This window comes from Schistocerca serialis, chromosome 2 (assembly GCF_023864345.2).
Source record: "Schistocerca serialis cubense isolate TAMUIC-IGC-003099 chromosome 2, iqSchSeri2.2, whole genome shotgun sequence".
Lineage (NCBI taxonomy): Eukaryota > Metazoa > Arthropoda > Insecta > Orthoptera > Acrididae > Schistocerca > Schistocerca serialis.
This window is the reverse complement of record NC_064639.1, coordinates 775,096,314-775,123,288: the sequence shown is the minus strand read 5'-3', so window position 1 is coordinate 775,123,288 and position 26,975 is coordinate 775,096,314. Positions and strand designations below refer to the sequence as shown.

At 41.9% G+C, this 26,975-nt stretch overlaps 1 protein-coding gene across 3 annotated transcripts in view; it reads left to right on the top strand.

Moving 5' to 3' along the window:
- Window positions 1-26,975, top strand: part of LOC126457997 (nuclear pore complex protein Nup214) — a 131,309-nt gene that overhangs the window by 74,850 nt on the left and 29,484 nt on the right. For 2 of the 3 annotated variants that reach the window (XM_050094767.1, XM_050094766.1), the window contains 3 exons: window positions 2,800-6,153; window positions 6,993-7,078; window positions 19,184-19,306. In XM_050094767.1, the coding sequence (XP_049950724.1) occupies window positions 2,800-6,153; window positions 6,993-7,078; window positions 19,184-19,306 (3,563 nt within the window). The remainder of the gene's footprint in view (window positions 1-2,799; window positions 6,154-6,992; window positions 7,079-19,183; window positions 19,307-26,975) is intronic. The other variant, XM_050094768.1, reaches the window with a different exon arrangement.

Here is a 26,975-nt window from a genome sequence, read left to right as displayed (position 1 = left end):
TGATTACAGCTACAACAATTTGTTTCAGGTCCAATTCAGTACTCGCCCTTTAAGAACAATCTCATAGGAGGAAGTTCCAGCAGAGTAAACTGTTGCCTTGAGGATAGTTGCGACGTCTCAGTTGATGGGAAGCAGCCAGGGACTCTGCAAGTGCCAGCAAAAATGTCAGACTCTGATATGCTTTTGCAAAAGCAAAAATGTGTTGTGCAACTCAAAATGCCATGGTGCACGTCCTTGCTGCAGTAAATGAATTTTATATAATATGACTATGTTTTCAAACTAAATGTGATAATTGTAACTTTTGAAGTATGACTGCTCCTCTTGGCAGTGAAGGTATACATTCATTAGTGAGAGTGCACTATCCCTAGTCAATGTGTATTGGCAGACAGAACTGGAATCAGTAATCCACTTTCACTAAACAGATACTTTCCCTGAAACTCCCACTCCCACTGGATTGATTTCAACCAAACTTGTAACAAAAATCACTATCTGATAAACAAATACTGTGGGGATAAGAACTACCACCTTCCTATTGGGCGGGGGGGAGGGAGATGTACAGGGCTATTACAAATGATTGAAGTGATTTCATAAATTCACTGTAGCTCCATTCATTGACATATGGTCACGACACACTACAGATACGTAGAAAAACTCATAAAGTTTTGTTCGGCTGAAGCCGCACTTCAGGTTTCTGCCGCCAGAGCGCTCGAGAGCGCAGTGAGACAAAATGGCGACAGGAGCCGAGAAAGCGTATGTCGTGCTTGAAATGCACTCACATCAGTCAGTCATAACAGTGCAACGACACTTCAGGACGAAGTTCAATAAAGATCCACCAACTGCTAACTCCATTCGGCGATGCTATGTGCAGTTTAAAGCTTCTGGACGCCTCTGTAAGGGGAAATCAATGGGTCGGCCTGCAGTGAGCGAAGAAACGGTTGAACGTGTTCGGGCAAGTTTCACGCGTAGCGCGCGGAAGTCGACGAATAAAGCAAGCAGGGAGTTAAACGTACCACAGCCGACGGTTTGGAAAATCTTACGGAAAAGGCTAAAGCAGAAGCCTTACCGTTTACAATTGCTACAAGCCCTGACACCCGATGACAAAGTCAAACGCTTTGAATTTTCTGCGCGGTTGCGACAGCTCATGGAAGAGGATGCGTTCAGTGCGAAACTTGTTTTCAGTGATGAAGCAACATTTTTTTCTTAATGGTGAAGTGAACAGACACAATGTGCAAATCTGGGCGGTAGAGAATCCTCACACATTCGTGCAGCAAATTTGCAATTCACCAAAAGTTAACATGTTTTATGCAATCTCACTGTTGAAAGTTTACGGCCACTTTTTCTTCTGCGAAAAAAACGTTACAGGACACGTGTATCTGGACATGCTGGAAAATTGGCTGGAAAATTGGCTCATGCCACAACTGGAGACCGACAGTGCCGACTTCATCTTTCAACAGGATGGTGCTCCACCGCACTTCCATCGTAATGTTCGGCATTTCTTAAACAGGAGATTGGAAAACCGATGGATCGGTCGTGGTGAAGATCATGATCAGCAGTTCATGTCATGGCCTCCACGCTCTCCCGACTTAACCCCATGCGATTTCTTTCTGTGGGGTTATGTGAAAGATTCAGTGTTTAAACCTCCTCTACCAAGAAACGTGCCAGAACTGCGAGCTCGCATCAACAATGCTTTCGAACTCATTGATGGGGACATGCTGCGCCGAGTGTGGGATGAACTTGATTGTCGGCTTGATGTCTGCCGAATCACTAAAGGGGCACATATCGAACATTTGTGAATGCCTAAAAAAACTTTTTGAGTTTTTGTATGTGTGTGCAAAGCATTGTGAAAATATCTCAAATAATAAAGTTATTGTAGAGCTGTGAAATCGCTTCAATCATTTGTAATAACCCTGTATTAATGATGGACAGAGAAAGGGGGAGGAAGAGATGGACAGATAGAAGGGGGAGGAGGAACTGGACAGAGAGAGGGATGTAATGAAGAAAAGGGGGGGGGGTCGGTGAGAGGAATAGAAAAGGGAAAGATTTAAATTTTATTTTGATGAAACAGCAGAGATTCAGGAATTTATGTGAGTAATAAATGTGACATACACATATGCGGCAAAGCTCTGAACAAAACCAAACTTGGTGCACCTATCGCTCACTATCTGAAAAAACATGCTGAGATTGTGTTGCGAAAGTAAAAGAGAGAGAGAGAGAGAGAGAGAGAGAGAGAGAGAGAGAGAGAGAGAGAGAGAGAGATGGGGGAAAGGAGAGGGAGATATGGAGTTTGATTTTTCAGACCAATCTGATTTGTATTTTCTGTAGTTTCTTTCAATTCCTTTAATTCTATTTTATTTTTAAATCATTAGAGAGTGCCTCATAGATCTCTTCCCCATTCATATCCACCTGAACTAGTGCTTTGTTGACAGTAATTTAAAGTCAGTAATTTATTTGCATATTCTCTTGTTTCAGGTATGCTTTCCTTACCCTTATGAAAGACTTTCCAAGATCACCATTTTAACTTTTCAGGTTTTCAAATCTTGTCTCTTGCTGGTATTTTGTTACTTATTTTTACCTCACTTGATCCTACTTTAATCTAGGGACTTGGCAGGATTTCCTGTCTCAACCTAAAAAGTGTGATTGCCTCTTTCTCTGAAAGCGTAAGGGTTCTGTACCATTTCTGTATTTCTTTATCAGCACACTTGTGCATCACAAGTAGGTGTTTTTCAGTCTTTATTTCTGTGTAATTAGTGAAGAATAAAATATACTTTGTATTTGACTAATATTTTTTCCTTTCCACAGAGAGAATGACATTTCTAGGTTGGCTGAAAAATTACTGCAGAGCAAGCTGTCAGATACGGATGATGTTGGATCAGAGAACATTAAGAAGATGGTGTCTATGAATAGAAGGGCTACACTTACTGCAAGACAGAAGAAGCTGAGTGCCAAGAAGCAGAATGTGCTTCAAGATCTTTTGATGCAACACGTTGCTTCCCACATTACTCCAATCAAAACTGTTAGGGACCGATTCACTCCTAGTTCCTCACTCCTTAACTTGGCACCCTTTACCACTTCTTCACTGAAACTTGGAGGTATTTTGTCTGGTAGGCCTGTTGCCCAGAACCAAACAGCTACAATTTCTCAATCTTCATTGCTGACAGCACCAAACATGCAGCAAAGGCTAAGTAGTACATTTTTATCAGATAATAAAAGTGTTCCCCAAACATTTACCATGGCAACAAATAACAGACCTCAGCAGACAAATCCTCTAGCTTCTTTGAGCAATATGGTGGTTGGTGTAATTAATTGTAGCACTGAATCGATAAGTACCTACAATCCATCTGGTTTTACTAAAACTGGATCTGCACCATTATTTATGTTTAAAGTACCCAATGATACACAAAATGCACTCATGGCCAGACCAGGCACTATAGCAGTAAGAGATGATGTACATAATGTGGTTTCATCTGCATCAAGTTCTCTCCCCTTAACACCACCTGTTACAGGTGTGACGACCTATGATTCTAGCTTGAATAAAGGAATTTCACCTAGTTTCAATTTTGGTCAGTCCATTCAGCCTGCAGTACTTGGGAGAGACATGGGAAAGAAAGAAACTTCTGGGTCAGCTGGTGCGCAGACTGGACAGCTGCAGTCATCTACTGTCTCAATTGGCACTGTTGCAAAATCTGTAACAGATGTGCAGCAGCTGAATAATTCAAATTCACTTATCTCAAAACCAAGTGCTTCAGTGCATTCCTTGTTTGTAAATTTGAATTCTCAGAGTTTTTCATCTAATACTACACTTGCTTCTAAGTCAGAAGTGAACAGTGCTATGGCAGGCATGAACCAGCCAGTGTGTGATACAACTGTTACACAGCCAGCTGATCTTGTTTCAACAGCCTCATCAAGGTCACTTACTACAGGATTTGCTTTCAGTGGCAGTTCCCCTTCTGCTCCAGGTTTCTCTTTTCAGAAGTCAACTCCAGCAACAGTACAATCATCACCAACTCTTTTTGGAACCAGTTTCTCAAAAGGGAACACTTCACAAGCCAGCAGCAGTAGCAGTAATTTGTCTGAACCAGCCACAGTTACTGTTACACAAGTGTCGCCATTACTTGCCAGCTCTGGTGATAAAAAGACATCTACTTCTGAATCATCTGGCAGCTTTGCATCCTCTGTATCACAGCCATTGTTTGGAAATATCCAAGGAAAGGTTTCAGCACCTGTGACAGCCTTCAGCTTCGGTCAGGTAGCAGTGTCATCAAAGTCAGACAAAGAAACAGAACTATCAAGTGCTTCTCCAACTGGGGGATCTATTTTTGGTTCGCTGCAACAGAAAGGAGTACCTTCATTCAGTTTTGGACAGTCGGCAACAACAGTATCCTCAAGTGCAGTAGAAAGCCCTAAAATGGGTTCTGTCGCTTTTTCAGCTGCTTCCGAAAGTCCATCTGCCAGCTCTAGCACGACATCTGTGGAATCTGAAGAAACTGATCTGACAAAAACTGATACAAGCATTGTGAAACCACAGGCACAAGTATCATCAGAAATTCCAGAGTCCACCTCTGCTTCATCAGTTGTGCCTCCTGAGAGCCAATTATTTTCTTTTTCTCTCTCAGATAAGGCACCTCAGTCACCTGTGCAGAATCAAGCAACTGCTAATACAATTGCTGCTGCTACTGCTGCTGCTACTACTACTACTACTACTACTACTACTACTACTACCACCACCACCACCACTACCTCCACTACTAATGCCACTACCACTACTAAAGCAGCGTCTTTATTCTTTGGACAACCTATTTGTAGTGTTGCACCAACTGCAAAGGGAGGAGCAAATATATTTTCCCAAGCAGCTGGTTCAAAGCAAGTGTTCGGAAATTTATCAACAACAGCTAATAGCAGTATATTTGGAACAGGTCCATCTAACACAGCAGTCACAAAAACTCTTTTTGGGTCATCAGCAACAAACACTTCATCACCACCAACAACAGCAACAACAACATCATTGTTCACTAATGTGTCAAAAAGCACATCTCTGTTTGTTACAGCATCAACTACTATATTCTCAAATACTCCTCTCTTTGGAGGATCCTCTTCCCCTGCAGTTACCACATCAGCACCGTCTCCTCCATCAGGTGATGCACTGTCAGTCATACCTACTAGTGTTTCAGAGGTTTCAAGTACCATTGCAATAAGTACCTCACCTAGCACCACTACACAACCAGATACAGTTTCAGTAGTTAGTGTGTCATCACTTGCAACCCCTGACACATCCACAACTGCTCCAGCCACATTGCCTACTCTTTTTGGTACAAATGTAACAAAAGTTTCAAGTTCTGCTTCCTCTGTGTTTGGAACATTGGCAACTCCTGCTGTTGTGTCATCATCAAACCTGTTTGCTACACCATCTACTGTTACACCTACCACGGTAGCTGCTGTATTTGGTGCATCAGCTGGTCCAACAACAGTGTCACCCACTGTCACCACAGTAGTTACTACTGCTACTACTGCTTCTTCTATAACAACAGTATCAAGTAGTAACACTGCTGCTCCTACTGCTACCACTACCACCACAACTTCATCCAGTGTATCACCCATTTTTGGAGGGTCTGCTGTACCAACCACATTGTCATCAATATTTGGTGCAATTAGCATTACAACATCAGCTCCATCATTGTTTGGTGCAGCTGTTAGCACATCAACATCGGCTCCTTCAATGTTTGGCTCAGCTGTTGCAACATCACAATCAGGTTTTGGAGCAACTACGACAACATCAGCTCCCTCCTTATTCGGGACAAGTTTGCAGCCCTCTGCAGCACCCTCATTATTTGGTCAACCTCAAGTCAGCCAGTCCACCACACCTTCACTGTTTGGCAGTACTCCTGCAACAAGTACCCCTTCATTGTTTGGTGGTAATACAGATAAACCTTCATTATTTGGTGGTAACTCAACACAGTCTAGTACATCTATATTTGGAGGTAAGCCTGTATTTGGACAATCTCCTGTTGCAACGTCATCTTCTGCTTTTGGTCAGACTGCTAACGTATTTGGCCAGAACACAACACCAGTGTTTGGTGGAGGTACTTCAGGGGATGGATTCGGAAGTAAACCAGCATTTGGACAGACAGGGGGCTCCGTGTTTGGACAGACACCAAAGTGAGTAATAAACATTCAATGATTTATGTATTTGTTTTGATTTTTGATTCATTTGCTGATGTTGTTACAGTTACAATTTTTACTGTGAAACAGCCATGTCTAAGAAATCTTTAGTGAATAATTTGTGGCGTGTGTGTGTGTGTGTGTGTGTGTGTGTGTGTGTGTGTGTGTGTGTGTGTGTGTGTGGGCGCACGCGCCTGTGCGCAAGCACATGTTACTTTATCAAAAGGTATAAAATTACAGAGAGACAGAATGGCTGGCCAGTACTTTCCAACATGGAATTCCAGTGCTGCTGATTCACATTTTAAAGTGAAAAAACTGTGTAGCTTTCAGAATTATTAGTTCCTTCTTCGGGAAGGAAAGAGAGATAAGTTGGGGAAGGTTGGGAAGGAGGGGCTTGCCATTCAAACCACAGGATGACAAGGGACCACCCGTTGTGAGGTTTCCACACATTACATTATGAATCATTCAATTTGCTATTGTATATAACATACACTTTTCATGTAATTCTTTTATATGAATGATTCTTAATACTTGGAAAAGAAGTTGAAATAAAAGATACAGAAGTGCAAGTGACTGAGAAATTTGTCGTTAAAATTGAAGCAGTGCAGAGTTGTCAGACAACTAAGCTCCTACTGTTGATAGTATATTTAAAGTGGATTATATTGTATTTGTGTATTTATCATTGTGATTTTGGTGTATTATGTATTATTGGAGCTGCAGCAATAATGACGATAACGATGATGATCATAGTCTAGAATTACTGAAATGTGAGGGTAGCTATCTTCCTGTGCTTCATTTTATTAACACTATATTTTATATAGTGTTTTATTTTCCAGATTTGGGTTTGGTGGTTCAACTTTTGGAGGAGGAACATCTCTTTTTGGTGGTTCCAGCACAGCGGGGAATTCTTTTAAGCCAGGAGGTATGATATTGCCCTCTGAAAACTAGTGCACTTTTTGAAATACCTAGTGGTATTTGTGACCTGTTTCCAAAATTTTCATTGTATGGAATTGGAAAAACTTGGTTATATTGTTAGTTTTATGAGCTTTACATTTAATGTTAAATTTATTTCTACTTTTAAGCAATGTCCTCAATAATGGTTCGGCATATTTTAGTGTAGTGTTCTCATAATTATAGGTGTGCAGATTATCTGGTTTTCAAGTTAAGTGCAATATTTTTCTCTTGCTGTCAGCAATAAACAACCTGCCACCTGGCAATAAGCGGCATTTCCATCATTTAAACAACTGCCGGCTTGTTCTGTACAAATCAGAAACAAACTCATTGTTTTCTTATGTTAATTGGCATGTAAGTGTCAATGTAGCAAGTTTAGAGAAATTTATAAAAGAGATGATGCTGAAATGAAAGAATTGTGTTGACATTAAAATAAAAATTGGAATTAATTGAAATATGTGAGAATCGGAAAATTGCTAGAAAACTAACAATAAGTGTCGATTATGATATTGGAATGCAGACTGTTCAGGACATTAAAAAGAATAGGCCTAAGCAGAAAATACAGGATTTTGTGGGGAGATGAAATTCTAGTTTGGACCAACTGCATGAAAAAAAACTTGAAGAGATCTACATTTGATGTATGAGATTCTGCTCTTTTGCAATGGTTTCACCAGAAACGAGCAGAAGGTGTCATTGTTTCAGGTGTGATGTGTGCCAAAAGAGCTAAATTTTTTCATGAAGGTCTAGGGTTAGAGGGAGAATTGGATGCCTACTTAGATTCAAACAGTGTCACAGGATTCACAAACTTACAATGCAAGGAGAGCAGCTTAGTTCAGATCTTGTGGTAGATGATTCTTTCACGGAAAAGGTCTAGAAATTTGTGGAAGAGGAGAATTTCACACCAGGCCAAATGTGTAATGGTCTGAATTGGAAAGGTCTAGCAATCAGAACCCTCGCTTTTGGAAGTGAAGTTCGTGCTTCTGAATATGAGTCATCTAAAGAACATATTACAGTTTTGTGCACCGTAATGCTTCTGGGAACCACAAAGTGAAACTACTAATGTTTGGAAAAATGAGAGAAGCCCTGAGCATTCAAGAATGTTGCAGTTAAAGATCTGCGTGTGCATTTTTACAACTAAAAAGTAACATGAATGGTTAGTGAAATTATCAAATGCTGATTCCATACACATTTTGTACCACAAGTTTGGTGGCATTCTGGAAGAAGCTGACAATTCTAAATGCCATACACAATATTTTTGATACCTGGCAAGAATTAAAGCCACATACATTAGTTTGATCGTGGAGGAAAATTCTTTCAGATGTAGAAGAAAGTGATTTTCAAGGATTTTGTGATGAAGTAGTAACAGCTGCAAAATAACAAATTTGGCAGTGAGTTTAAATGTTTTTGAACATGTCAATGAAGATAACTTGAATGATTGTCTAGAGATCGACGCATGTGAATCTGGCTTCCAGTTCATGAGTAATGTCGAAATTGTGACCACTGCTTCATAATGAAACAAAGAGGACAGTGAATGTGAAAGTGGGGGGATGAAGACAGTAACGTTGTCGGTCACTGTGCCTTATGGTGATATGGTAATACTCTTCTGGATTTTATGGTCCAGAGGGGTTTCAGTAAAGTGACAGTATTGCTGCAAGAAAAATTCAAAATGTCGTGTGAAAAAAAGTCAGCTCGTCTCAGAAGCAGACCCACATCACAAACTATTTTAAGAAATAAACAGCAGGCTTACAGTACTTATGTACAGAACATGGCTAAACATTTAAACAAAGAATACATGTTTGATAATATCTTGATGATTCATTTTTTTCAGTTATTCATGCATCATCTCCCCGACATTACCCTGAATAATCGGATGTGTACTGTATTTGTCTACCCCTATATCCCATCTTGAGTTTCTTCCAGCAGCTGGTTAATTATTGCTTCTGGTGAGGCTATTACACAGACTTTATTTCTTTTTCATTCAGTCTTATACCCTTTTGATCTCTTACTTAATCTGTGCTCTTAATTTTTAATGGTGAACTCATCTTCATAAGAACCATTTCTTTTGCTGTTTCAATCTATCTTGCGTTTCCCTTGCTTCAGTAATTTTGGGTAACCTAGATCCATAGATTGTAGAACATATTGCCTTTTACTCTCTCCCCTTCCAAATTCTTACATTTTGGTTAAACTTCTCTCAGATATTATGTTAATCAAGCTGCTCATTTCATTCAGCCTTCTATATTTTAGGGTGTGTGTGTGTGTGTGTGTTTTTGTGACAAAAGCCTTGTTGGCCGAAAGCTCTGTTTCTGACAGTCTTCACGTTGTGCCTACCTGCGACTCGACGTCTCTGCTATATGGTGAGTAGCAACTATTCTTTGCATAATATTGTTGCATTCCACCCTGGATTTTCCATTGCTTAACAGATAACCTTGTTGTTCATAAACATTGGAAAATCAGTTCCACATTTCACACAAACTTGGTTCATAAAATGAAACTGAAGAACAGGACAGTCAGATCATTTCTTCTCTATGATCATACAACTGCTATTGTTCTTGTTTGTCTCTGGAAAGTCAGCATTGCAGCATTATTTGGCTTCTCTTGCATATCACCTGTCTTGTCAGCAGGAAAATCTTCAACTCTCCATCTGAATCCCACGGTTGGCTGCCCTGACATCCATCTGACTTTGATGATGAGTAATCACATGGCCAGGGTTGCATAAATTCAGTACATGTTCTCTGAGTCCTTGCACCCTCATGGCTATCATGTTTTGAACAGTCATATGTATCATTTTTTTAACCAGATTCCTTAACCCTTAGCTTTACTTTTGGGATGATTTAAGTTTGTTTTATTACCACAAGACTTTGTGCAAGCTTTTAATCCAAAATCAGTTGTAGATAGCACAGTTTTCATCTTGAACCTCACTGCTTTGTAGTTTAGCATCCTCTTTCATTATGTTGCATCTGACTACAAATGATTTACAGTAATAATCTCTTCTAATAAACTTGCTCTGTGATGTTCAGTCTGTGAATGCAACCTAACCCCCATTGTTCAAGAGCACATATAGTTTGCTAGCATTATTTCTCTTGAGCAGGGTGCATCGAAAAATTAATAGAGAAGATTATTTAGTTATATAAAATAATCGATCTTCAGGTATTACCATTATTAGGGAGAAACAGTAATATAACAGAGATTTCACAAAGACGAAATTTGAGTTGGACGTCATTCAGGAAGCTTCACCAATAGCTCAAATGGTGCTTTGCTGATGTATCGAATTCATGTCAAGTTGGATTGATGGTGCAGTTACATATAATTTGGTAGGGCTTTGAATGCTAAGCTTAACAACAATCTGCCTTGCATTGTTTAATTCATAAATTTCGGGCGTATTACAGTATTTGAGAGTTGTAGCATCATGTTTTAGTACCTGAATAGTGTAAAATCGCGTAGTCTCCTTCTGCCGCCAAGTAGTGTGTCAGCAGTGCGCAAGTAGCAGCATTACTGCATTTACTAGGCAGGCTTGTATTTTAATAACTGTTTAAATTTTGTGTCTAATTGTTTGTGCTCTCTGTAGAATAGTTCAGACGTTCTTTGCACAACAGTATTTAGCATGGATAGGGAGTGCGACTACTGTGTTCGGATGGAGGCTGAGTTGGCATCCCTTTGCTCCCAGCTTCAGGCAGTGTTGGCTTCGGTCACACAGCTTGAGGCTGTTGCTAGTGGGCATCACTGTGGTGGTCCGGATGGGGGTTTGTCGGGGATGGCCAGCTCATCCCATGCATCCCCCGATCGGACTACGGCTGTGGCTGCCCAGGATACTGCCCACATTGAGGCTGACCCCTCACAGTGGTAGAGTGGGAGGTCATGTCGAGGTGTGGCAGGGGGCGAAAGACATTCTGGAGGGCTGAACAGAAGGCCTCTCCAGTTTGTCTGATGAACTGGTTTCAGGCTCTGTCTCCGGCTGATACTGAACTTCAGCCGGATATGGCTGCTTGTCCTGTTCCAGAGGTTGCCCCTCAGTCTGCAAGATCCGGGCGGTCACAGAGGATGGGCTTACTGGTAGTTGGGAGCTCCAGTGTCAGGCGCGTAATGGGGCCCCTTAGGGATATGGCTGCAAGGCAGGAGAAGAAAACCAATGTGCACTCCGTGTGCATACCGGGAGAGTCATTCCAGATGTGGAAAGGGTCCTTCCGGATGCCATGAAGGGTACAGGGTGCACCCGTCAGCAGGTGGTCGCTCATGTCGCCACCAATGATGTGTGTCGCTATGGATCGGAGGAAATCCTCTCTGGCTTCCGGCGGCTATCTGATTTGGTGAAGACTGCCAGTCTCGCTAGAGGGATGGAAGCAGAGCTCACCATCTGCAGCATCGTCAACAGGACTGACTGTGGACCTTTGGTACAGAGCCGAGTGGAGGGTCTGAATCAGAGGCTGAGACGGTTCTGCGACCATGTGGGCTGCAGATTCCTCGACTTGCACCGTAGGGTGGTGAGGTTTCGGGTTCCGCTGGATAGGTCAGGAGTCCACTACACCCAGCAGTTGGTTACACGGGTAGCAGGGGCGTGTGGCGTGGACTGGGCGGTTTTTCAGGTTAGATGGCCTCGGGCAAGTACAGAAAAGGCAATAGCCTCAAAGGGTGCGGGGCAATGTCAGGACATGCGGGGACCAAGCAGCGATCGGTATTGTAATTGTAAACTGTCAAAGCTGCATTGGTAAAGTACCAGAACTTCAATCGCCGATAGAAAGCACCGAAGCTGAAATTGTTATAGGTATGGAAAGCTGGCTGAAGTCAGAGAGAAATTCTGCTGAAATTTTTACAAAGGCACAGACGGTGGTTAGAAAGGATAGATTGCATGCAACTGGTGGTGGTGTGTTTGTCGCTGTTAGTAGTAGTTTATCCTGTAGTGAAATAGAAGTGGATACTTCCTGTTAATTATTATGGGTGGAGGTTATACTCAACAACTGAGCTAGGTTAATAATTGGCTCCTTTTACCGACCTCCCGACTCAGTAGCGTTAGTGGGAGAACAACTGAGAAAAAAATCTGGAGTACATTTCACATAAATTTCCTCAGCATGTTACAGTCTTAGGTGGAGATTTCAATTTACCAGATATAGACTGGGACACTCAGATGTTTATGACGGGTGGTAGGGACAGAGCATCAAGTGACATTATACTGAGTGCACTATCCAAAAATTACCTCGAGCAATTAAACAGAGAACCGACTCATGGAGATAACATCTTGGACCTACTGATAACAAACAGACCTGAACTTTTCGACTCTGTAAGTGCAGAACAAGGAATCAGTGATTATAAGGCTGTTGCAGCATCCCTGAATATGGAAGTAAATAGGAATATAAAAAAAAGGGAGGAAGGTTTATCTGTTTAGCAAGAGTAATAGGAGGCAGATTTCAGACTACCTAACAGATAAAAACGAAAATTTCTGTTCCGACACTGACAATGTTGAGTGTTTATCGAAAAAGTTCAAGGCAATCGTAAAACTGTGAGGGACGGGAAAAACCCACTGTGGTTCAACAACAAAGTTAGGAAACTACTGTGAAAGCAAAGAGAGCTTCACTGCAACTTTAAATGCAGCCAAAACCTCTCAGACAAACAGAAGCTAAACAATGTCAAAGTTAGCGTAAGGAGGGCTGTGCGTGAAGTGTTCATTGAATTCAAAAGTAAAATTCTATGTACCGACTTGACAGAAAATCTTAGGCAGTTCTGGTCTTACGTTAAATCAGTAAGTGGATTGAAACAGCATATCCAGACACTCTGGGATGATGATCGCATTGAAACAGAGGATGACACACGTAAAGCTGAAATACTAAACACCTTTTTCCAAAGCTGTTTTATAGAGGAAGACCGCACTGCAGTTCCTTCTCTAAATTCTCGCACGAACGAAAAAATGGCTGACATCGAAATAAGTGTCCAAGGATTAGAAAAGCAACTGAAATCACTGAACAGAGGAAAGTCCACTGGACCTGACAGGATACCAATTCGATTCTACACAGAGTACGCAAAAGAACTTGGCTCCCTTCTAACAGCCGTGTTCCGCAAGTCTCTAGAGGAATGGAAGATTCCAAATGATCGGAAAAGAGCACAGGTAGTTACAGTTTTCAAGAAGGGTCGTCGAGCAGATGTGCAAAACTATAGGCCTATATCACTGTCATTGATCTGTTGTAGAATTTTAGAACATGATTTTTGCTCGCGTATCATGTCATTTCTGGAAACACAGAATCTACTCTGTAGGAATCAACATGGATTCCAGAAACAGCGATCGTGTGAGACCCAACTTGCTTTATTTGTTCATGAGACCCAGAAAATATTAGATACAGGCTCACAGGTAGATGCTATTTTCCTTGATTTCTGGAAGGCGTTCAATACAGTTCCGCACTGTCTCCTGATAAACAAAGTAAGAGCCTAAGGAATATCAGACTAGCTGTGTGCCTGGATTGAAGAGTTTTTAGCAAACAGAACACAGCATGTTGTTCTCAATGGAGAGACGTCTAATGACGTTAAAGTAACCTCTGCCGTGCCACAGGGGAGTGTCATGGGACCATTGCTTTTCACAATATATATAAATGACCTAGTAGATAGTGTCAGAAGTTCCATGCGGCTTTTTGCAGATGATGTTGTAGTATACAGAGAAGTTGCAGCATTAGAAAATTGCAGCGAAATGCAGGAAGATCTGCAGCAGATAGGCACTTGATGCAGGGAGTGGCAACTGACCCTTAACATAGACAAATGTATTGTATTGTGAATACATAGAAAGAAGGATCCTTTATTGTATGATTATATGATAGCGGAACAAACACTGGTAGCAGTTACTTCTAAAAAATATCTGGGAGTATGCGTGCAGAACAATTTGAAGTGGAATGATCATATAAAATTAATTGTTGGTAAGGCGGGTACAAGATTGAGATTCATTGGGAGAGTCCTTAGAAAATGTAGTCCATCAACAAAGGAGGTGGCTTACAAACCACTTGTTCAGCCTATACTTGAGTATTGCTCATCAATGTGGGATCCGTACCAGGTCGGGTTGACAGAGGAGTTAGAGAAGATCCAAAGAAGAGTGGCACGTTTCATCACAGGGTTATTTGGTAAGCGTGATAGCGTTACGGAGATGTTTAGCAAACTCAAGTGGCAGACTCTGCAAGTGAGGCACTCTGCATCGCAGTGTAGCTTGTTGTCCAGGTTTCGAGAGGGTGCATTTCTGGATGAGGTATCGAATATATTGCATCTCCCTACTTATACCTCCCGAGGAGATCACGAATGTAAAATTAGAGAGATTCGAGCATGCACAGAGGCTTTCCGGCAGTCGTTCTTCCCGTGAACCATACGCGAGTGGAACAGAAAAGGGAGGTAATGACAGTGGCACGTAGGGTGCCCTCGGTCACACACCTTTGGGTGGCTTGCGGGGTATAAATGTAGATATAGATGTTTTACCAAATTCTAAATTAGAGGTGATTCTCTTGATCTGCCCACATGCTGTGGGAGTTTCGTAATTATTAAAATGTACTCAATGCTTTCTGTCCTTCAGTACTGCCTGAATTCTTAGAATGTAAAGCAAGTCCATCTATCAGTAATTACTTGGTTTTTATTCCAAAAATCAGTTTTCTGTAATTATGTATCACTAATCACTTCTGCTGATTTTGTAATCTCTACGTGGTACAATTGAGTAAAATTGATAAATGTGTCAATAAAATGTAGAATACAATTTTATCGTTTGTGAGTTGCATTGCTCCAAAGAGATCCATGTGTTAAGTATGTCATAATTCAGTCATGTTGATTTCACGTTGCGTGATATGTGAAATGATTTGAGTTTCTCTTCCATCATTTAATGTTGCAAGAATTCTGTGTCTCACTAAAAAGTTGTCTTATGGTCATTCTTTGAGGATATTTTTCATCACTGCCAAACCAGTGTCCTACCTTCAAAACAAACAGTACATTCATACTGTGAATTAATGTCTGTGTGTTTCACCCTAGTACCAGATCTGTGTAGGAATACCTTTCTTTCTAAGAACAAAGCTTATACTGCTTTTCATGGTGACTAGTTTTTCATATGGTCATTTGGAAAGCAGCACAGTCTGTTACAGTTTTGAAATGTTATATGTTTTTGATCCTGGTGTTATATTTATGAATTCACTCAATAACAGAGTGACTGTAGTGTGAGGCTGTTATTAGCATACCTAATGTTTTAAATGGTTCCCTATATCAAGTTCAAGGATGGCTGCTAGGTATTGTTGTTACAGCTCTTTTCTATGCAATGAATACTTTGTGTCAACATGTGGAATTGCTCCAGGTAATTATTTAATGTAACATCATTAAGTGGAAATTAGTAAAGTAAGCTAATTTTCTAATGTTTTATCACCAAAATCACACTTACGTGGAAAACAATGTTGCTGAACTCAAATGTTTGAGAATATATCTAATATGTGAGTTCTGATTAAAGTTCTTGTTAATATGCACACCCAGGAATTTTGAACAGTTTTACATATTTCCTTTCTCCTGTACTGTACATTTATTGATGATGATATAATTTGCCTTGTACAGAAGTGAATGAACTTTGTTGTTCCTAAGTGACAGACCATTTACTGACAACCAGTCAATGATACTTTTGATTATCTAATTTATTGCTTCTTCTGTTGTTGCAGCTTTGTTGGGTTTAACTATGATATTTGCACCATTGGCAAAGAGCCCTGTTTCTGCTTTGTCAGTGTAGGATGGTAGGTTATTTATATGCAGAGTGTAACCAATAACTGTTTACAACATACTACACCTGTGTCAAGAAAGTTGAGCCAAACGATTTGATACAGGACACTTGTGTATCAAATGGCCTACAGGAACCACCTAAGCTACAGCATATGTGCATCACATGATATTTTCAATATTCTCTCACTCTCTTTGCACAAACTATTAGTCCTAGTGAAAAAATGAATATAACCTCATTTGTAGGAAACTTGATGCAGTTTAATTTTGTACTGAAATATGTTTTCCTTAGATGCTGTGGTTTTCGATCAAATGACCGTCAAACACACTCCCATCCCCACACTAATGCCCCACAGGTCAGAATTTTTAGTATGTTGTTCACGGCACTTCCTTCTACGCACTGAGTGAGGTGGCGCAGTGGTTAGCACACTGGACTCGCATTTGGGAGGACGACGGTTCAAAGCCGCGTCCGGTCATCCTGCTTTAGGTTTTTCGTGATTTCCCTAAATCGCTCCAGGCAAATGCTGGAATGGTTCCTTTGAAATGGCATGGCCGACTTCCTTCCCCGTCCTTCCCTAATCCGATGAGACCGATGACCTCACTGTTTGGTCACTTCCCCCAAACAGTCCAGATCCAAAACTCCCTCCTACCACTGTACAACAATTTGTGACTACAGAAATTATTTCCAATAGTCAATCTCTTTTGGACTTCATTAACTGGATAATTACACTGCCAGAGAGCAGAGAGAATATTGAAAATCTCTCACAGTGAATATGTGCTGTAGCTTGGATGGCGATTGTAAGGTGTCTGTATAGAGAGAACAGGAGTGAAGGTCAGCCTTTGGGTGTTCAGAAGAACCGTTGATTCCATATGTTGACAGTATGTCGATGACTGACAGTCATGTCATCATCTTCAGGTGCTACTATATGTGATAATGTGTTTATGTGCTGCCTGGAGTCCATCTGAGTGGAGTCAAGGCAATGAGTATGCATAACAACATAACTTGCAGCACCTGATAAGGATGACTGGGTTGGTCATCAAAATATTGTGCGTAAATGGAATCTGCAACTTGGCTTAACAACCAAAACATACCATTAATATATCACACCTAGAAAACTTGAGAGATCTAGAAAGAGAAAAGAGTCTTTTGGAAACCCAGTACTAATTTGCCCCATTCAGAAGATTCACCTTGAGGGCTGCAAGACCTATCAAACTTGACCCTTTGTTTTCTCTTCCTCCTCCTTCTCCTTCCTCGTCTTTTCCCTTTTCTCTATGAAGTTGGCACTGTTATACGGTTTTGGTGATGCTTATATGTCGTGACAGTTGGTGGTTGGGTGCCCTTCCTAACACTACTTTTGGAACGGAATTTGTGTGCCCCCATATGTCTGCATCTGCAGTAAACCCCCATGCTCATATTTGAGAATGTTTGTGTAGCATGTATTGGAGGTGGGTTGTGTTTATCAGACTGATATATGCTTAGTTGGATGTGGAAAACTGTCTAAAAACTACATCCAGGCTAGCCAGCTCACCGGCTCTTGTAATTAATTTATGAGGCATATTTGATCCAAGACAGGCTTGCCTTCCCAAATTCGAGAAGTGACGCTTCAACACTCTTGGCTGTGTGGGTGGGTATTACTCTTGTTTTCTGTCTGTTAAATATGATGTGAATGACTTGCTACCTCATAAGCTGTAACCTTTAAGTTTCTCCAAAGGAATGCTGTGATTTGCACAGTCAAATGCATTAGACAGATCACAAAAAACCCCAATCGGTGAAGTCTTTCCTTCAGGTGTTTTAATATATGGTGAGTGCAAGATTGTGCTTTCTGGAGTCATGGAGGTAACTTAAGTGTCAAAGGACGTACAGTGCTGATGGTGGCACAAAGTGGATGCGAAAACATGTATACATGTTGCAGATCAGTGAAAACATTTTTGTTGTTGCTGCTGGTGGTGCTGCTGCTGCTGCTGCTAAACTGTAATCAACTTGACTTGGGAAGCAAGTAAATGAAAGGATAAAGATTTTAATTGCCAAGTAGTTAAGATAGTGTGTACGTAAATTTAGTTAGTAAGTAATGTTATTACAGTATTTAGTGTATTTGTTGAAAAATGTTCTCTCTGAAAACAATTACTAAATAAAATTATAAACATATACTTACCATAAACAATAAAAATTACAGACGGCTTCAATTTATAGGTGGCAGACCTATACGTATACCAGCAAGAAATAAATGAAATATCACTTCTTTCACCTATATCACCAATTTGTAGATTAAAAATGCCAAGTTGCAATGTGATTGGGAGTTCGCATTTAAATCTTGTTTCCCACTATAATTGGCTGGGTAAGGCCATTCACAGGTCAGAAAAAAAGGGCATACCATCCCAAATAGAAGCATGCCTAGTAGATCACTGTGGTGTTTGGAAACACCTGTGGATTGAGAACAGCTTTACACTTTGTTCTCATTAAATCAATGCTCTGTTCCATTGTTTTCTTTGCCCACCTTTTTTTCTCTGAGATTTTTGTGTTGTGAACGTAATGCAGAAAATAGTGCTCCAATGTACAGCTGTTAATTTTATAGCCAGCCAGAGTGGCCGTGCAGTTCTAGGCGCTACAGTCTCACTGTGGTGTTCGGAAACACCTGTGGATTGAGAACAGCTTTACACTTTGTTCTCATTAAATCAATGCTCTGTTCCATTGTTTTCTTTGCCCACTTTTTTTTCTCTGAGATTTTTGTGTTGTGAACGTAATGCAGAAAATAATGCTCCAATGTAAAGCTGTTAATTTTATAGCCGGCCGGAGTGGCCGTGCAGTTCTAGGCGCTACAGTTTAGAGCCGAGCGACCGCTACGGTCGCAGGTTCGAATCCTGCCTCGGGCATGGATGTGTGTGATGTCCTTAGGTTAGTTTGATTTAATTAGTTCGAAGTTCTAGGTGACTGATGACCTCAGAAGTTAAGTCACATAGTGCTCAGAGCCATTTGTTAATTTTATAACCGTACAGGAGCTTACATGAGTGTATAGTGAAATGCAGGCCTTTTTTGCCCCCCTCTCCCCACAAAACCCAGTTGCAAGGTTTTTGCAATGATTACTCTAGTAAAATGGTACCTTGTTGAGAGAATGGCTATTTGTAAATAAGGGAACAGTGCTATAAAACAAACAAAAACACACACACACACACACACACACACACACACACACACACACACACACACACAAAAGGATTATCCACTTAGGAAGGGGATATTTAAAAGACTGAGCAATTTGGTGGAGACTGCAAATGATGATAATTCTAATCATAATTTCAGCAGATATTCCTAATTTAATTGCTTGAAAACCAGAGGATTATAGTCACTGATCCTTCTGTTATTACTTTTTATTGTCAGGATCACTGTTTGGTGGAGCCAGTACAACTACTACTCAGTCTGGTGGTACATTCAGTGCTGCTGCGGGCCAAGGAGTTGGGCAAACAGGATTTGGCTCAGCCCCTGCATTTCAGAATAAGCCAGGTAAAACTGGTTGTGATTTACTCTAAAGTAGTTCGGAGTAACAGCTGTCTTTGAGAGGGTTCTAGGTGGTAGCGGAGACTTTCAGCCTTTTCATTGCAACTTTGTGAGAAATTCCACCCCCTCCCTCCCTCCCTCCCTCCCTCCCTCTCTCTCTCTCTCTCTCTCTCTCTCTCTCTCTCTCTCTCTCTCTCTCTCTCTCTCTCTCTCTCTCTCTCTCTCTCTCCCTCCCCCCCTCTCTCTCCCTCTCTCTCTTTCTCTCTCTCATAGCTCATTTATATACAGATAATATTGTTTCTCAGTTTAATTTTGGATTTTTGTAGCGTAAGAATATTTTGAATGTTTCTCAAGTATTCAGCTATGTGGTGTTGTCCAGAAGGTGCAATATTGTGATAAGCTGATTTCTTACCATCTTCAGTTGTTGCTGATGACTCACCCCCATTGGGCATTGCATTTATGTCCCCCCAACTCCTCCACCTCCCCCTGTGCCCCTCCTCCCTCCTGTGGCCTCAAATCAGCTACCTCCAGGTGTGGCCTGGTACAGTGGTGGGAGAAGCACCCCACTGGGGCATGATCCAGTGTCCTCAGTCCCACTGCCACCATTGACTGACAGTTTTCTGCTTGTGGAGCGACAATGCGTCTTCCGTCTTGTCACTTGCCGCGATGGGAGCAGATTTTCACGCAGACTGCTGCCGTGCTTTGATCGTGATGAGGCCTGGGTCCCAGTCCTCATTTAACTAAAAACCATTATCTTTATGTATTACTTTGTTGTATAGCTAGACCTCTACAGCCTCTTTTAGAATATTGTTGCAATAATTCTGGTGCCATCACAATTCATGACGTTTCTGTGGGAGCTTCAATTCTCTGCTACAGAGCAGAATTTGTCAGCTGTTTGTTGTCTTTGTGCTGTTTATGCTCCGTGCATCTGTCCTGTACTGTCTGGATAGTCTGATCTACATATATTTTCCAACACTGGCAGGGGATGCGATAAACTTGCAGTTTCAAGAGTCCTAGGTCATCCTGGGCTGACCCCAACAAGGCTTTCGCCTTGGCTGGTGGGCGGAACACATCTTGATGTTATTGTTCCAGAGTATTCTTCTGATTTTTGTCGATATGTTTCTGGTGTATTGGATGATTGCAACCTGACAGCCTCAGCAAGCTGTGGCATCAGCTTATTTGTTCTTATAGCATGTTGTGGTTGCTGTAAACATTTGCGAGGATCATAGTCTTTAGGTGTTTCTATTTGGCAGCCAGACTGTCTTAGTCTAAGATTTCACATGTTCTGTGCACTACTGTGCTTCGGACACCTTCTCATTGTGAAGGAGCATGACAGATAGAGGTATACAAGTACAATCCCGTATGCACCAGTTTACGGTAGACACTGTTTGTTGTTTTGGTGCAGAGAATTGAGGTGTTGCAAGCAGTCTTGCAGATGATGATGTTTGTGCAGCCAGATTACAAGCGCACTGTTCACATATTTAAAAAAAGCACGAGGGGTTGTAGACTGCTGACTCTAGGGTTTCTTCTTCTAATACCTCCATAGATACAGGGTGTCCATAATTAAAGTTCCAGTTTCAAAGTGCTGTAGAAAGAGAATCAACAATCAGAATGACATCAGATGTGAACAGGATCATATTGACACAGTAAGTGCATTAACACAAATAATGTCGGCTACAAGTGACAGATGAATCACAATGTGGCGGCTATGGTTTGAGTTGCTACACCATCTGTATTGTTCATTGTACATGACTGCATGTTAGTTAGGGAAGCTCATCAACCATGGCAAGGTCATACCACTTTGGGTGGGAAAAATGGGTTTTTAATTGCCCTGAGTCCAAAAACCACATGAAAAGCAAAATGACATAAGTTTTTGATTGTCCTGGAACCAAAAACCGCATAAAAAGCAAGATGACATCAGTTTCTCTTTGTTGTTAGACTGGCACAAGACATGTTCATTATATTGCCCACTGTTTTCTGCCACAAGTTGAAATTGAGAAACCACATGTTCCGTAAAGACTGCAGTGTCTTGGGGGCACATTCAGATTGTGTTACAAAATGTATGCCTTCAGTTCAGCCACATTCGTAATTTGAGCACGGAACACAATATCTTTCAGAAACCTCACAACCCGAAGTCAACGTAGATGAAGATCAGGTGATCTAGATGACTAGGCCGCAGGGAGATGATGCCTGATAATTCTATCATTTCCAAAATGCCACTGCAGCAGATGCTTCAGTGGCTGTCAGGCTGTGCAAAGTGCAGAAAAGCCCCATCTTGGGTAAAAGTTATTCTGCTCACACATCCATGCTGTTGGAGGGTTGGAATGACTTTCATTCACAAAAGACTCTCATAGCATTTACTAGTGATGTACAGGTAACAGGACCTGCAGGACTCATCTCCTCGGAAAAATATGCCCTAAGATAAATAATGCCGTAAACCCACACCTCACAGTCACCATTACTAAATAAGGTGGTACTGGTTGATGTGTGTGCAGATTTTCTGTTGCCCATATTCTGCAATTCTGCGTATTGACATGTCTTTGGAGATGGAAATGGGCTTTATCTGTCCACAGAATACTCCATGGGCTTTAATTGTCTACTTTGACATGAGAAAAAAGTTCCAGAGCGAATATTTATCTTGCTGGCGAGTCGGCAGGAAGCAACTTCCAACATCTGTGATTTTGTATGGATAGCAGTGCAGGATTTTTTGTAGGATTTTATGCACCATGCTTGCAGGCATGTCCAACATCGGGGCAATTTTTCATGCACTACATGTTTGCACTCCACTGCTTCACCCCTCCTGCAGTACTATGGCCACATCTTTGACAAATGTCAGATCAACTGCTTTCCTCCCTCTGCCACGTTTCATTTCAAAAGAACCTGTCGTTTTGAATTTTGTTATCATTTTCCCCAGACACTTAGCAGACATTGGAGCAGTGCCTTTTCTCATACCCCCAAGTGTCCAGAACTTTTGCAGAGCTACTTAACCAGCAGTGTGTGATCCTTCATGGAGACAGTCACATTGGGTGTCTCAGATTCAAACTGAGGAACAGCTGTGTGCCCCCACATCTGTCGGTGTGCGTGTCCTGACACTTATAACGGCACCTGTTGAGCAATATTATTATTATTATTATTATTTATTTTTTTGTTCCGTGGTGCACTTGCACATGCACTTGGCGTGTGAACTTCCCCGGATGGGGCCTCCTGGCCAACAATGCAATACACCCGTTTCTATTTTTTTCCTATGCACCAAAATGTGCTGTTCAAATTTGACATCATTCTGAGAAGTGGCTCTCTTTCTACAGTGTTTTGAAACTGGAAGTTTAATTGTGGCCACTACTGGTGATACTGGGGAGTCCATCGCCACTCTGTCTGTTTGTTGGTAGTAATTTTGATTGAACAGAAAGCAAGCTGACATTAACATGAGCTTGAACAGTTTCAGTAACACTGGCCCAAACTTTTTTCACACAAATCCTAGGTAGTCTATTAAGGGTAACCTTGTAAAGAGAGACACTACATTGAAGCTCATAATGAGGTCTTCTTCACTCAGTCAGAAGCTCCAGAGCTGCTGAAAGACAAGTGCTGAAAGCCTTGTTGGGGTCAGTCAAGATTGACCTTGGACTCCCTGGATCAGGAATCTACCACATCCCCCTACCAGTGCAGGAAAATATATGCAGTCTAAACTATCTATGTGGTACAGAAGAGATCACAGAGCATAAATGCCACACATACAATGAATAGCCAACAAAGGTCGCTGTAACAGGGCAATGCGTCTTCCATAGACATGTTATGATTTGCGATGGCACAAACTTGTTACACTAATCCAACAAACACCTTTTGTGGTTTTGTATACTTACTGGATGGTATGTCTCCCCTGATCTGGGGTTCTGGGTGACTTGTCCAAACTGTTCGACCTTGACTTTTCTAAATTTCACAGAAGTGCAAGCTCTTTGCGGAAAGATACTTTATGTAGTGCATAATCTAACCACATTGTGCCATGACCTTCTGCACCTATTACTAATAATAGGTGCAGAAAGTCATGGCACATGGTGGCTAGATTTATGTTCGCACCTTAAATTCAGTGTGTTAGCCAATCCATTGTGGCGAGGCGGGGAGGGCTCATCATGTGTCCTCAAGGTTGTAGTCCCATGCCAATGCGGGGATTGCATTGCTCATTCCTGAGCTGCAACCTCCCCGTTTATGCTGAGGAGTGGGTGCCTCTCCAACCTGGGATACTGGGACTATGGACAACAGCTCCAATGCCAGGTAGCCTTTGCCGTGGTTGGCTGACACCCATGGGGAGAGCCTCTGAGGAGTGAATGGCATCAGGGTGGGTGATACACAACTGAAAGGATTTGACCCTTACTTTTGTAAATTTCACAGAATTTAAAGCCGTTTAGGAAAGGATATCTTATGTGTGGCATGCTCTATCCCACCATGCACAAAGACCTTATGCACCTATTATCAGACTGGATTATGTTTGTACCCAAAATCCAGCACAGTAGCCAATCTGTTGTGGCGGGGGTGACGATTTTTGTATATCCTCACAGTTGTAGCCCCCTACCAATACAGTGATCACAATGCCAATGCCTGAGAAGTAACCCTCCTTTCCCGTGTATGCCGAGGAGAAGGTGCCTCCCCAATCTGTGGACTGGAACTTCAGGCATTAACTCATATGCCAGGTTGCCTTTGCCAAGGGAGTGTGGCGCCCATGGGGAGAACCTCCTGTGGCATGGCATCAGGTGGATAATCCACAGTGAAATAGCTCTAAGTCACCCATACCAGTGGCTATGCCAACACAGCCATCACAGCAGACAGAAAGCAAGATTTTAATACAGAGGATTGTGACTCCATATCATTTGCATCTTTGGCTATGCTGTGGGATGAGAATCAGGCTAGGAGAAATGGAGGTGGACATTTCATCCCTTTCTTGATGTGCTCCAGAACAGAGGGAAGCCATTGCTTCTCATTGAAAATGCTGAGGGTTGGTTTGGAGAAGTGGTGCAATAGAGAAGATGAGAAATGGATCTTTGTTGACTGAAACATTAAATGCTGCACAATCACAGGCACTTCAAGTGTGCAACAAGTTTGGGGGTTTAACAGAACCATCTCTCCTCATAACAAAGTCAACAGAATTCAAGATATCATCTTCCATCGAGATCTGATGCAGCAAACAGATGAAGAATACAGTGCTCACGTAGAGTGGTGTGGAAGAATGGTGTGGAGTCCATTTCGTTCATCACATCCAGAGATATCGTAAGACTAACAGGGTGGACAGTGTAGATTTCATTCTAGTCTTTGGTGGAAATCTTTTACCTTAGAAAGTAAATGTAATTGTGTGACGTCAGGCCATATTTTCCTGACCTTGTGAGTTGATTTAGGTCCCAAAGGTTTGAACACATGCCCTCTTGGTGCACTAATGAGGCTACTTGTGGGGTGTGTGCCAGGACAAAGCATGAGGGGAGCCCTTGTGAACAACCCCCTATGTGTGTAAACTTACCAGAATGCCATCTCCCTCATTCAGTGACAGTTTTCAAGAGGGAGAAGAAAATCCAGAAATACAGAATGCTTTACCACCTGCTTATTAGAATGCTAAAAAAAACCTTGAACAACTCCACTTGATCGATCTGATGTCTAATTTTGCAAGCAGTGTATCAAAATCCACACCTAGTGGGATGCCAAATTCTCAAATGGCAATTACTGAACCTAGATGCAAGCCAGTACCTGTTTTTCAATTGAGGGGAGGGGACAACGGCTCCCTTGACCCCTAATCCCACAGCATCAGTGCTGACCACCCATTGGTGCAACTGGAGATGCCTCTAGCATCATCAGGAAATAGAACACCAGTAAGATGCCCCTACCCAGAACAAAACAGACGTGCAGTTTACCACCAACCAGTTGGTGATAGAGCTGTAGGCTGTGGGTCACAGAGGAGAATGGTCCTCTTATATCCCAGAAGTCACAACTGGAAAATCCTTGTAGAAACTAAAACCTCACAGTGATAAGAAGGATAAATCGAAAGTTAAACTGAATTCTGCTGTTGTGGTCAGTCCGGCCCCCATTCCGTCAGAGTCCGTCCTGTGAATACCAATGAAGACTCTCACATTCAGTTGGCACATGACTCAGAAGCAACATAATTTTTACTTATGTTTCCTGTTCACTGCTTTCTCAGACACTAATCTGACATTCCTTCGGTGGAGCTGTAATGCCTACCATCACCACCTGGCCAGTTTCCACCAGTTAATGGTTACTTAATCTGCAGTTAGTGTGGCGCTTCAGGAAACACGATTCTCAGAAATCCAACTCTCTACTATTAAATACAACAGATTCTACAGTAAAAATTGCATTAACACCAAGAGGCTGCCTGGAGGGGTCTACACTTTCAGTGAGCAGGTGCCGCTAACCCCTGTATTAGAAACTGTGGCTGCTTGTGTTTGCCTGTCAGGTAGGGTAACAGTCTGTAATATCTATCTACCTACCTACCTACCTACCTACCTGCCTGACTGATTTGTACCATATCACAAGCTCTTGGAATTGGTGGAACAGCTGCCTCCATCTTTCCTTCTACTTGGGAGACTTAAATGCCCACAGTCCTCTGTGGGGAAGTGAAAACATACCTAGCAGGGGCCAAATAATGGAATAGTTAATTTCAGAACTAAGAGTTTACCTACTGTAGCTGTACTGGAGCTGTAACAAATTTCAGTGCGGCCGATGGAACTTACTGTCTGCAGCCAAACATCTCACAATTGATCCAAAGGTCTGTCCATGACAACCTCTGCAACGATGACCACTTTCCTATCACTCTCCCTTTCTCAAATGACCAATGGAAGCAGAAGCTTCGATACCTTATTCTTCAGGCCCACGTCGCTATAAATCAGTGCTGTGGTGACCTGGCTATCAGTGTGTGCCAAAGGGCACTCCAATGACACAAGTTCCACCTGTCTGTGTAACATTTAATTGCATTCTAGGGACTTCAGATGAAGAAACAATTTTAAACAGAAAAGAATGAGAAGGAGTGTTGGGAACAATATGTATCACCTATGAGAGTTCACACCCCATCGTCTCAAGTATGGACTACAGTCTGCCACATGTGCAACCACCCACCACCCACTATAGTTTCTGGAATCTCCTTCAGCTTTGATGTCTGTACTAATCTTGCAGTCATTGCTGAACGTTTTGTAGTACACTTCGCCAAAGTGTCTGCATCGTAACTTGCTGATTTGGAAGTGCCTAGCAGAGCTGAACTATATACCCTTCTGTGCACAAGGCCTGGAATCTTACAATGTTCCATTTCATTAATGGGAGTTCCATAACACTTTTGGTGAGTGAGTGTCACGACACAGCTGCTAGGCTCCGTAAAATCCATAATCAAATGCATAAACACATTCTTTGGTTTTTCAATTGCATTTGGCAGGGATCACAGGCATCTCTAGTGCCAGTCTGTTGTGGTCTTCGATCAGCAGAATGTGTGCAATGCAACCTGGCACCATCACTTCTGTCTTCTCTGCATGAGTGTGTCTTCTGGGGCTGCTGACCCAATTATTACCCAGAATTTTGTATCCCCCAGGCCGTTTTGGGTCCAGATAGATCCAGCCCTCAATGACCAACATGTACAGGAAACTGAGATCCCTCAAAGATTGGTCTTGAGTGTAACACTCTTCGACATCACTGTCAG